Source organism: Morchella importuna, assembly GCF_003444635.1.
Source record: "Morchella importuna strain M04M26 chromosome Unknown Morimp01GS001, whole genome shotgun sequence".
In the NCBI taxonomy this organism is placed as follows: domain Eukaryota; kingdom Fungi; phylum Ascomycota; class Pezizomycetes; order Pezizales; family Morchellaceae; genus Morchella; species Morchella importuna.
Window position 1 is genome coordinate 3028819 of NW_025763398.1, and position 13298 is coordinate 3042116.

The 13298-nt window shown below is 47.0% G+C and overlaps 1 protein-coding gene across 1 annotated transcript; it reads right to left on the reverse strand.

Moving 5' to 3' along the window:
* Nucleotides 1-7404: 7404 nt before the first annotated feature.
* On the reverse strand, nucleotides 7405-13298 carry LAJ45_00770 (uncharacterized protein; the record flags this gene model as incomplete). Its single annotated transcript, XM_046110371.1, has 3 exons — nucleotides 7405-12663; nucleotides 12725-12793; nucleotides 12864-13298. The coding sequence occupies 3 exons, from the start codon at nucleotides 13296-13298 to the stop codon at nucleotides 7405-7407; spliced, it is 5763 nt and encodes a 1920-aa protein (XP_045977064.1).

The following is a 13298-nucleotide window of genomic DNA, read 5'->3' on the forward strand; positions in this document are numbered from 1 at the left end:
TATCAGTCAGTATCAATCAAGTAGAGTACCAACGCCGTCCCTATCAATGACACTCCCGACAACTTTTTTTTTCTTCTTTTCTTTTCCTCCTCTCTCCTTCCATCACTCACTCCCGCGGTTCCATACCTATTATAATTTCTATTTCCCATACATATTTCCTTTTCCCAGCCCATATTACCACTAGCCTAGATCAGATCTGGTCCCTTTCTCCACTCGCCCCTCCCTCCCGTTTCGTTTCGCTATTGCCCCCCCGCCCGCCACACTCCTCATCTCGCCGACTCCAGTAAGTCTTTGCGCTTCGCGATGCCTACCATGCCTGTCACTTCTTTTCTTTCTTTTCCCCCCGCCAGTGCCCTGTCTGCCCTGCCCTGCATGCAGCTAGCTAGCTAGCCCGGACCGGCGGCTGGCTGGTGGATGGCAGCTGGACCCTGATGGGTTTTTTTATTTTACTTTTACCTCTTATGTACTTTTTTACTTTTTAGATTTCTTCTTATGTATACCGGCCAAAAAGCTAGCCAGAGGTCTAGACTTCGCATAGAAACGGAATTAAGAAAAAAATAATAGTCAATTAATTAATTCCAATTGCGATGCGCAGCTAGCAGCCACCGCAGATGTAAAGTAGATGGCAGATGCGTTGCTACTAGAGTAGAGATGAGGATGAGCGTGAGGCTAAATCAACGGTTTTTTTTATTTATTAATCTTTATTTTTTTATTTTTTCCACCACCTGCAGAGAGAGAGAGGTACCGGTGCGCGCGCGCTTCAGACACAATTGGATCAATTCACCTGCGTCGAATCAAAGCAACCAATCTACCGGAGGGGAGATCTGTTCTTCTGCAACTGTAAATATCAAACCCTACTACTCCTACTCTAAACCCTCACCGCTCTCTAGTCCCTTCCCCACCACCGAACTCTACTGAACAGACCGGCCGGCACATCCAAAACCCCAAACCATCAATTGAAACGACCACGACCACGACGTACCACGACCGCGAATTGCGCAATGCACACCCCCCCCCCCCCAGCACGATTACCTAACCAACCGCACTTTGTACTCTCTCTCTCTCCGCCAAAAATATATTTACCGAGCGAGGGAGGGGAGCGGCGGTTGGAAGGGGAGTACCTATAAATTCAAATAAATAAAACGGGATTAAATTATAAATTCCACCATACCGGCGTCTTGACCCGAATGGATCCAGCTGAGCATGAGCAATTGCAAATGAACCAGACCTGACACTGGCACTGGCACTGGCACTGGGCAGAGTACTGTTCGCCTCCGCGTTTCTCCCCAAACGTACTAGATGTAGCCGAGCCCGGATCAAGAGGTTAGGCAGACCGTAGCAGAAAGTGTCGAAAGCGCGTTAACAAGTGAATTAAGTGGGGCCCCCAGATGTTCAGGGTCGGTCAGGGTCAGGGTTAAGCCTTCGTCTAAGACAGAGCTATGCTAGATACTCCGAGAGAAAGCCTTGTAGAACCTCTGTAAATACGTAGCATGGAGATACAACACCTACGCAGCTAGCTAGATAGCTATTTCACCGGTGAGAATGAGAGGGACATGTGATGACCAAGTCTACGTCTACAGTCTACGTCTGCTCCTGGACAGCCTAATGCCTACCTAACGCCTAAAGCTCCATTCTCCATCTGCCAGCGAACAGATCCAGTAGAGTATCCACCCATCCACCTACCTAGGTACCTCCCTACGTAGGTACTCTACTCTACCTACCTACCCTACCCACCTACCCTACCCACCTACCCTACCCACCTACTCTACGCAGGAGGGAGCTCCTCTCAAAAGAAAGGAGCAGGAGGAGCCTGCTGCACCCAGTTACAGCACCCACGTGCCCCAACAGCCGGCCGACCGACCCACCGACGTCAACTCTCGTGAGATTTCTTTTTGATCGTGTGGTGTTTTGAAGATGTCATAGCTAGCGCCCCCTTTTTTTCGCACGGACGGGGCGGGGGTTGCGAAAAAGAACAAAAGGGTGGCATACTGGGCATATGTAATGGAAAAGTACCCGCTGCTTACCGAGATCTGTATGCAAGCAAGATGCAAGAAAGAGAGAGCTATGTAGAGGAGAGGATGGGGTGGATGGGGTGTGTTAGAAAGAGATATCTGAAAACGGAGCGTGCGCGGCGAGCGAGCGAGCGTGAGAGGGAGAGCGCAATGAGCGCTGGGCGGGGGTCGTCTCCTCTTCGTGAATCTAGATATCCCGCTTAATCTAGGCAGGTACCGTACTGGTTCCGGAGATTCGATCTTACTTTATTGCTATATCAAAGTCACTTATAGGTGTCGGTGGTATCAACGATTGAAGGGCCGGTTAATCTCCTTTTAATTCTCCCAATTGAAGTTATAATATTTCTACGCATGTAGGTACATAGCAAAACAGTCTTATTTAGAAGACATTCGTTTCAGCTTTGACAATCCTGATCATAGCGTGTCACTCGATCCATCTCGTGTTTTCTCATCACAGGTATGGTTCTGCTTCTAATATTTGTCTACAGACCGGCTGCAGTCTCCCAGGGTACTGCTGCCTTGGGGTATGGCAGAGTAAGTTGAATTGTATGTGCCCCCTGATGCCTATCATCAGTAAAAAGAGTTGATTACTCATATCAAGTGAAACAGCACGTTCGGCTGCCAACATCTCCCCGCGCTCTGCTCATCCAATGGGGATCGGCAGGTATACACCACTAGACGTCATATGAATGCTATCAGTCAGTAGGAGTACAATGGCCTTATCACCGAACTATGAAACCGATCAGTTAATTCAGAATTGTGAATGAATCGTCACCGTGTAGTGTAAAGTACAAGTGTTCACTTCCGACTTGCCGATAAGATTACTGTGGTTGAAACCCTACTATGTATCCGGCATTCCTTCATGGACTTTCCACCGCTGTAGTCTGAATGCTGTGTCAATGATAGTTGTAGCGAAACGGACTAACGGGTAGATCTGCGGCAGGATCGGCGCCTACTGCCATATAGGCAATGTATTCCAACTCTAGGATAGTAGGTCCTGTGTGTTTGCATATCACAAAAATATCTCCGAGGTGTTGTATGTAGGATATTTTGCTCTAGGGGCATGCGCAGCTGCAAACAAAAGTCTATGCAGAGTTCGATATCTACTATGTGGAGTAGATCTAAGCTGCATAAAGTGCGGTGTGCGGTTGTATCTTTTCCCGGTGACTGGTCAACTGGTTATGTAGGTATCTTTGCATAGATTCTCAACGAAACCTGCAGAAGATGGTGATGCTGATAATTTGACAAGCTGCGATCTTTGTTTTTTCTTTTCCTTTTCCTTACAAACTTTATTTCTTTCTTTTCAAGGCCTGAAACCGATCGCGAGTTTGTTTTCTTCGATTCGATTGCGATTTCGGTTCGGTTCGGTGAGGGTGCTTCCTGATCTCTCGACGGAGCTCCTCAACGGAAAAAAACCAGGGTACTTTCCGAACATGAAGCGACAGCGACGGTGGACGTACGTCGATCCAATTGGATCTTTCACAACGGCTGCTATCTTCTGTTCGTCAAGCTGATCGAAACAAAAAAAGAAAGCAAAGAATTCGGTTATCCACGATATATTTAATTTTCTTATTTTTATCTAGAATAATCTTTGTTAGCTGTGTGCTCGGTAGTTGAATGGCCAGGAGTGATCATAGAACATCACTCGTGCTTCGCCAGGGGTTCTTTACGAAACGTCTCACCTCCAAAGAAAAAACAATTGAGACGAATGTGTAGCACATTTCTCGGAACAATTGGAGCAACATCGATCCGTCATCCGGCGCATGATTTGACTCGCACGAAAAAGCTGTAACCGAATTCCCTACTGACGATGTCCCATGGGAGTTTAACAATCCAACCCTATGATCACGAGGGGGATGACCAGAGGCGAAAAGAAAGAAAAATGCTGTTTCTTAAAGAGGGGGGAAATTAAACAAGTCATGATCGATCTCCCGCATCCTATTTAATACTGGAAATCGCGTTAACGCTCATCCACAATGGAAGAAGTTTCGGCTGGGAGATATGTGGCACAATTTGATGCTTTGGAAGAAAACTCACGATGTTACTTTTGTAAATTTCATATTTACTTTTGATCAGAAAGCCGATGAGGGTAGCAATGCGAGATCTCGATCGTTTTTGTTTTGTTCATTTTTTGGCGGGGAATTGCTTTTGTCTTGTTGTTGTCTACTTGCTTTCTTTTTCCCTTTATGTACTTGCCTCTCAATCCATTTCCCCATGAGCATAGCGTAGTTAGGTTGTTGCAGCAAGTGGCTCGGTCTTCCATTTTCTTTGCTTATTCTTCTTACCCCTTCAGCAGAACTGGTCTGATTCGAATTAACTACCGGCATCTGGCTGTTAATGCGGACAATTAATCACATCTCGGAATGCGGGGAATGCCATGCGCGAAAAAAAGCCGTTTATACATATGTAAGGGTGTTGCGGTGCGGTGCGAATTCTTAGAGAAGTGACGTCGTCGTAATATTTTTTTGTTTGTTTGTGTGATATGAGCGGAGAAAAAATGTTCCTCTCCAGCACACAAGAATTTCTGAAACTACATATCGCTTTTTATTTTGCATAGTTCATAGCATGTTTTGAGATTTCGTGTTTAGCTGGTCGATCATTTGCGAGGCTTGTCTGTGATCACTTGGCTTGTCAATTAGAATTCGTCAAAAAAACGTAATATATCACACGGAGGCGTTTTTTTAAACGGAATTATTAGTTATCCCTCCCTCTTTTTTTATTTTATTTTTACTTATCTGAAAAAGTTACTTTATTTTTGTTCGGCGGAGACAATGCCGTACTACGCCCCCCTCATTTCTTTAATGTCGTCCCCAGGAGAACCCCGCATTGATATTTGAGGGAAAAAGAACCGAGCTGTCTATTTGTTGGGAGGCAATATTCGCTAGATTCTCAGCTTCTCCGTGTATTCCCGTCAAGCTTAAGTGCTATATGATATGATGGTTATACGTGTCTCTAGAGCATTATTGCTCTCTTGATATTGGCTTTAGCCACTGGTTGTTTTTGTACGTGCATAGTAACTGAATAACTAGGTTTGCGGATGAGTGGTTAAGATTCTCGAGTCTGACCAACGGCCAGGAAAGCCATGATCTCCATGTAGTTACCCTGTTTTTAGAGTAGACTGCGCCTACACGTTCCTCAATTATCTGCGTCCAGTAATCAGTTAGGAAACCCAGGTTTCTAGCCGGAGCATTTGATAATAATCGGGTCGACTCAACTTCATTGCATTTCCCCTGAATTGAACGCCTAACCTGGGATTACATCAGTCCAATAGTAATAAACAACCTACCTTCACGGAGAGTACAACCCCTAAGTTCTGTCTCTCCCTAGTGTATGAGTAATTCTTAGCTCAACCTATAGTAGCTGAGTTTCTTGGTTGGTCAGAAGATAAGTTATTCATGTGTTCCACAAAGCGAACTTCCGAAACCCGGGTAATGATATACGCTGTTACCCTGGAGCTTTTATTGGTATATAAATTGTTGAAGTGAAGAATTGCCAGTCAGCCGGTATATAATGTGCACTTCGGGATGTATTGTGCCTGTGCTTATGCAGCCAACCTTTTAGCGAGAATCAGCATCTCCTGCACTGTAATAGATGGGGCGGATGTCACCTCATTGCCTGCTGCACATACACTCACTCGCTCGAGGAAGGTACTCAGGCTGTGATGCTGCTGCTGCTGCTGATGACTGGAACAAGTTTGATTACAATATGCACAGAGGGTGAATAGCGGTAGACCGGGGAAGCTAGGTCTTGGCCTATCAGCCGTGTCTTCACGTCACTTAGTACATCCACTGTACGCTAAGCCATAAGCATGGTGACACCTTGCCTCATGTAACACACCTCAAGGCTACAGCACCCGTTACTTTGAACGGTCCCGTCGATCATTGGCAAAGCTACATTTACTCACTCCCCAACGTAGCGTGACTACGTACCAGATCTAGCGGACGGTGGTACAAGGTTGCCTTCGAACACCTAAGACTGAACCAGAGAAATCTTAAACCCGATGCATTTGTGGAAAAGGATATATATACAAGTACATGTAAGAAGTATATGTATATGCCCCCATACTCACGTGTAAGGGGGATCTAAAATCACATGTATACTGATTTGTAAGTTACACCCATCCTTTTCTCCGGTCCATTCTAGTGGCAAAGATGCGTGCGCATGACCTGCTCTGATGATAAGAATAACCATCACTAAGAGTTTCAAACTCAGCTATGTACACTATATCGATGAGAAACTGAGGGAAGGAAGATCGAGAGATATAAAGGCATAAACGGAGGGTGGCGTATGTAGAGCCACCCGGTAGATGTATTATGGTGAGGCCGGAAATGACTACTTTACGCCTATAGGTCGGTATCTCAAGAGCTAGGAACACCAAAAGATATAATTACACTGCAATCCTTATCTTGTCAGCCCTTATAGAAATTATTCACAGACAAACACATATACACGCACGGGTGTTACTTTATCATACCCGGGAGCTTAATTAAAGAGCTTTTGTTTCAAAGATCCGATCGGCATCTCTCAGCGAACTCTAGTCTAACCAGCCCCCACGCACCTCCCCTATTGCTATTACGAGATAATTTGAGCGCATCCCTTTGACATTAAAATTCATTTCACAACCATGATTAAACAGCGTTTTTCCGAATTTGTATGTAGTATCATCCCTCCATGTGGGCTGGAGTTGGTCGGTCATGTAGTAGCACTCGTTCTTGGCGCCATGGCGCTTAGGGGATTATCAATGTTTTCCGAAATGACTTTTCGTTCGCAAATTACCTACGAATTACGATCACGATTATGCCACAATGATAAGAGTTATATAATATAACCGAGCAATTAAGCCAAGCAATATACATATGTAACGGAAAGGGTCTAAAATGATATAGTTGTCGATAGACGCGATGTAGACATAGTAACACATAGACAAAATGACACGCTTCACAATTGATATCTGAAAGACTGATATGAGGACAGGTGTTGGATGACTGGCTGGTATGGGAGGGTATACGTATGGCCATGGCATCAAGTAATTAAGGAAGCTTCTAGTCATAATATATCACTCGGTTAACAAACCCAGAAATTAGGAATATAATATGAATTATAATAATAAAGATACATTACACTATGGGAGGAATAATTACCGCCCAAATTCAAAAGATATACCCGTTGCTCCGTAGACAAAATATAAACGCGCCCTAGCTCCAAGACAACAAAAACAACATGAGGACGGTGCTCATACCATCTAAATACTTATAGAGTACTTTAACCATTAACTTTTGAACATAAACATGCTGAAGGTAGAATAAAAACAGAAACCCCCCCTTTGACTTTTTGGAAAATAAAAAAATAAAAAACTAAAGTGAATAAAAAAAAAGAAAAAATACCTCCAGCATCAAGTATACCTTAACGAAAGATGAAAATCTTCTGGAACGTCCGCAATACTACTCCTACCACTCTGCAATCCGCTCTGTAGGCCCATACTTGATCTCCCAATCCCATGCACAGTACTCGCGCCGGTAGTTGGACTTCCCGCCCCCAGTGGCCCTAGCACCGGACTCGCCAGCTGTGCCGGGAACACCGGCGGCTCAATTCTCGGAAATTGCGATGGAAGGACACGGCTACTGCTCATACTAGCACTCATGGCCCCAAGGCTGGCATCATCATACGTGATGACATTCTTACTACTAATCACCACGCTCTTGAAAAATTTCTTCAACGTCTCGGGTTCGTTGCAAAAACTCTCAAAGTCGGCCACAAGAACTTCTGGTGTAACCTCAGGTGGAGGTGACGGACCCGATGGAGGAGTTATACGGTTAACACGGGTTGAGTAGCTTCTGTTAGCCATCATGAGAAAGTGACCTTCGTCATTAATTTGGACGAAGAGGGAGCCAGTCTTGTGGATGTATTGGCTCCAGCGGTAGTTGGGAACGCCCCAAGAGTATTTGACCTTGACATCGGCAGGGAAGTTTCGTGCGCTTTCGATGTCAAGGACAAACCCAAATTTTTTCAGAGCCGCTTTGTGGTAAAAATGGGGATCGTTATTTGCGGGTGGAGGTGGTGGTGGCGGGAATGGGGTGAGGATCGTTGACATCTCCATATTTTCAACCGTTGGTGAGGATGGTTGGGTGAATAGTGGCGGATGCTGAGGCGACGGCGGCGCTTGTGGAGGAGGAAAACTGAATCTGACGACATAGGGGCTTCTGAACGGATTTCTGATCGGAATAGTTGAGACCTCGTCAATGGGCGCTTCAACCAGTTTCAATCCATATCGATCGACTGTACGAGCCCATGAAGTCAACGAGTCTTCAATCAGCTTGGATGTAGTATTCATCCAATCGATTCGAATGTGATAACAATTGTCCGGGTTGTGCAGGCGGTCGTAGTGAAGGTTGATGATTTCCTTGCGGTAACTCTTTTTCCCTGGATCTACATCATATTTCATCACTTTACTTAACTCAACCTCTGCCTTCTTCTTCGGAACTGGAGTAGGCGTGCGAAACCCCGATGTATAAGATCCCTCAGAGCTATCGTCAGTCGTCATTGTGTTGCTTCGGCTTCTTAATGGGCTGATATTTTCATCTTTCACACTTGACGGAGTCGCTGGGACAGATTTGGTATTGAACCCCCCGAACCATCCGGTTCCTTTTGATGTGGGCCTAGGCGCATGGATCGCATACTGTTCCGCGATGCGGTAAAAGTAATTGCCGTCCCTAAACTCGTGGCGCTTATCGACGTGCTGGAAAAGCCCTGCCTTAAAAAGCCTTGCCCCGATATCCTCTGCCTCTGCGCGAGTACAAACTTCTTTGAAATTCTCGAGGATCCAGGTCACCATCTCATCGCCTACAAAGCAGTTTGTGTGATACCTAAGATGCCAACGGCGATTCTCCAGGCGGACACCACGGGGGCCTTGAAGCTCCTGCGCAACTCCTGGGATATCGAGAATCTTCTTGTCGAACTGTTCAGTGGATAGCAGTTGGCTACGGCGCATGTTATTATTTTCCGCCGGAGGGAGACTTTCAAGCTCTTGCGCTACGACAACACTAGGATCAAAAGTTTTATATAGAATCTGCAGGGGATCCTTTTCCTTTCCTTTGGATTTGCTAGAATACTGGCGCTCCTCTGGCGGGATATAACGGTTGCGTTGGAACAGTTGAGTCAACTTCTTGATACCCTCTAGACGGATTTCCTCATCATTTAACTCAGTGATATGTTCCTGCTGACCCTGGTCATGTCGGCCAGGGCGGTTGAACATCCCACTCTTGCGCGCAGACTCTGGCGGATCATTCGGGATAAGAACAAACCTGGCCCTCCAGTAGCGCAATTGCTCCGTGAGTGAATCTTCGTAACCTCCGATATACTGATCGACGTAGTTCCAATTATACTCGGTGATGGGTAACTTGAAGGACGCTTTGACAGGCAGATACTTATCGCTCATGATGGTTTTCATGTAGCTAATATACTCATTGCTAGCCCCAGCACCAACTAAACCTGAACCTGGAATTGCCGTCATTGGCTTCCTGACATAGCGCTTCACCTCAACATTGTACTCCTCATCGCAGATGAGCTGATGGATTTGACTCCCCAGACTCATGAAACATGAACTTCCAGCCTTAACCATATAAGAAGGCTCATAGATATTTGTATCACCGCCGCCACCAGTTGCTGCCTTTACACTGGTCCCAACAACTATCTGGAAACCTTGTGCGAGACGCTGCCCAATCATTGCACGAACAAGCTCCTCGCGGTTGTTTCCCACAGAGTCTTCAGGCTCATCAATCTCGTTCTGACAAATGACGTAGGGATTCTCCTGATATTCGTCGCGGAGCTGCTCAGCGGTCGGGAAGTGTTCGGTTGTGAGTGGAAGCGCAGCTGGAGAACAGAGGCTCTTCCATTTGACAGTCGAGATCTTTAGCGGTTTGGGAAACACATGGTGCCAGCGACGGAACTGGTTCACAACGCTGGGAGGGTTCTTTTTTGGATTACTCGGGTTAAGCACCTGAACCCATGGCGCGAGAGCGCTCGTAGGAGAGACAGTTGGGATAACAGCCATTTTATCTTGATTCGTGGCGATGTCAGTAGCTGGACGGTCCCGCCTCTGCATACTTGCAGCCTTTAAGATATCCATATTTCCGCCTCCACCCCCACGGCCTTCAAGTGGACTCCCAGCGAAGGATCTTCGCCGCTCTCTTTCCCTACTAGCGGCCTCTAGCGAGCTAATTGCGTTATTCTTGATAGAAATTGGCCTACTCCCCCAGCCCAGTTTCTCCGGACTCGGGGCTCCTGCACTACTCCCGTGATCGCTCATCCTAGGGCTCAACGGACTCTTCGGCGGAGCTAGGATACTACTCTCGCCAGTATCAAACCCTCTAGTGACCATAACACCACCTCCCGGGTTACTAAACAACCCCGTTCCAGAAGTGGTTTCTGTTCCCACAAGCCCCGTCTTTGCAGTCGCCTTTGCAGCACCCCACTTGAATCCAAAACTAATATTCCTCACCAACCTAGTTGGTTTGCCCAAGATACCCCCGGAGCCTGGCTGCGGCTGCGGTTGCGGCTGTGACTGTGGCTGCGGTGGTTGAGGTTGTGGTATAACCGTCATATCATGTAGAGTAGTCGGGCCCACATGTGTGGCCTCCACAATTGTAGCCATCTGTGGTTGTGCAGTATGGTGCGGCATAACATCGTTCTCCCGAGCCTCAATAGGACTATCAAGATCAGCCGGCTGTCTTTCGGCTTTCATCTTCCTATCAAAGAAACCAGATGCTGCAAGACTAGCCAGCTGCCCACGCTGCGCCTCGCCATGGAAACTAGTTCCAAGAACCATCGGATCCTCTTCCAGCTTCAATCGTAGTTTTTTATCGTCACTTTCACGGCTGCCAAGCTTACGCTCGCGGGCAGCTTTCTCTAGTTCCCTGAGTTTGGGGAGCGGAGCAAACACAGCTTCGTCGTAGTCATCCATCCATTTGAAAGCGTCTTTAGAATATATTACCTTCCCCTTCCCCTTTCCAGCTGCTATTGACGTCCCGGGCCCGATCTCATCTACATCTGGTGATTTTATAGGCGTCGGCCAAGGTTGCCAGAACGGACTTTCATGTATAAATGGAACGGAAATCTCAGAGACCTCAGTCTCCATAACCCCCATCATCTGCAATTCGTACATCTTACATCTAGGTTTGAAACCATGGCTCTTGGGTTTGGTTTTGATTGTATCTTTCTTTTTTTCGAATTTCCCTGTAAGGTTGTTTTTCTTCTTGACCTTCTTCTCAGAGGCCGCGGACCAAAACGAGATATCGATCCAGTGGGGGACGGCGAAAACCCATTCCCCCAATTGTGGAGGCTGTGGTTGAATCGGTGGTTGGGGAGGAATACTCGAGTTCTGGGAACCGATTGTAACCTTTGGAGGTGAGACGCCAAGGAATTTAGGTTTATCATCTTGGTATTCGTGTGGGGTTGGAGCGGGGCGGGGTGATGGATTACGGTATTTGAAGAGGGGGACAGTGTGGAGTGGGACCTTAGAAAGGCAGACTAGGTCCACGCCCATGCCGTTCATAATGAGGCCATCGGTAGTGGCTTTCAACATGTCATAATCGACCTCGAAATGGCCGGTCCCAGGGGTGATAATTACGACACTGATACCCGTACGAACAAGGTCACGGTCAACATAATCTTGGCTAAACTGAAATGTAGCAAGATTGATAGCCTCAAGAATATTACCATGAATAGCTGCGGAAGGACGACCAGCGATGATTGTTTTCCTTTCTTTCGGCTTTGGCGCTTCCTTTTGAGGCGGGATTCTCGGGGAAGGCTGGGAATTAGTGGATGAGGAAGCAGGCCGAAGCATTTCTGTGATCTGGAGGGGGAACGCGGCCGGGGTCCCAGGGCGGGAAACTGCGGTAGAGATAGCACTGGTAGATATGGGTGTACTATCTGCATCTGGGCTTGGTTCGTCGTCTTCAACAGGCTGAACGAGTACATCCCTTAGGAATACAGTGAATTCACGTTTCAGTCGATGAAGAATAATAGTCCAGTCTGCCGATGCCATTGAAGATACTACGACGCGGTAAAAATCCCGATAACGGCGGCCTTCGCCTATTCCGATTCCACCGGGGGTCCCGAGAAATTCTTCGGATTCTTTCCCGCCATTGAGGATACCTACAGGTTCACCATGCTCATAGACGACTCGGGTGAATAGAACTATCGAGACTAGGTGGTGGGCGTTGATGCGTTTCCACCTTTTAAAGAGCTCTGGGAGGAAACCGTTGACAAGCTTGTTGAAAACGATTTCGCCTCCAACACCAACACCAGCACCAGCACCGCCCGTGTCCAGCCCTTGATCTCCCTCCCCGCCGTCGTCGGTGTCAAAATGCCACATCTCGCGTGACATCTGCACGAAGAGAACATAGTGCGCTGATTCTGAACGAAATATTGGGACCGTATGTGGAGAGAAGTATGCTGACTGAACCTTTTCGCCGCGAACCCAAATATTTCCCACTGTACCGCGAACGGACTGTATAAAAAGAAGTTTTTGGGCGTTGTAAGGACATGTATCGGTCAAGAGAGCAGTGGACATGCGCCACATGTCACTTCGAGAGATATATTGGTCTCGGAAATAAATTTCTATATGACTGGCCTCATGATGTTCTTTTTCGACCTTTGACTCTTATCTTTAGCTCTTTAACTACCAGTGACGAGTAATGGATTAGGGAACTCACGATCGAGACAATCACCGTAGCTCTAGATGGGAAACCAAATAGATTTGCGACATGATTTGCTAAGGAGATCTGTGACCCATAAAATTAAGCATTCCACCCTAACAACCTATTGGAGCTGATCAGGAAATCATTGACATACCTGCATATTGGGCTTCGACCTTTGTTCCGCCGTCAGTTTTCTCACCACAAATAAGAACCTCTTCTCCCCTCTGTCATTCTTCGGCTGCATTGGGAACCCTCTCTCCGTCCCCTCACCGCATCCATTATTAGAAACACTTCTCTTCCTCTCCATATTCTCTGCAGCCACGCCGATCCCCCCCGCGGTTGGAACATCGTCACCGGTATTGTTCCCTGGCAATAGCCTAACTTCCGCAATATCCCCTGGTTTCGCGATACCAGGCGCAAACAACTCGTAATTAAGTATCGCATCTTGACGCGATAGCGTAGGGTTTGCATCAGGATCATGAATCCATAATGTCATCTGCCTTGACGTCTGTGCACCTGGTGTCGGGGTCGCCGGGGGCATGTGGGAGGATGAGGAATGGGGAGGGTGGAGATTTGTGGTAGTCGACAT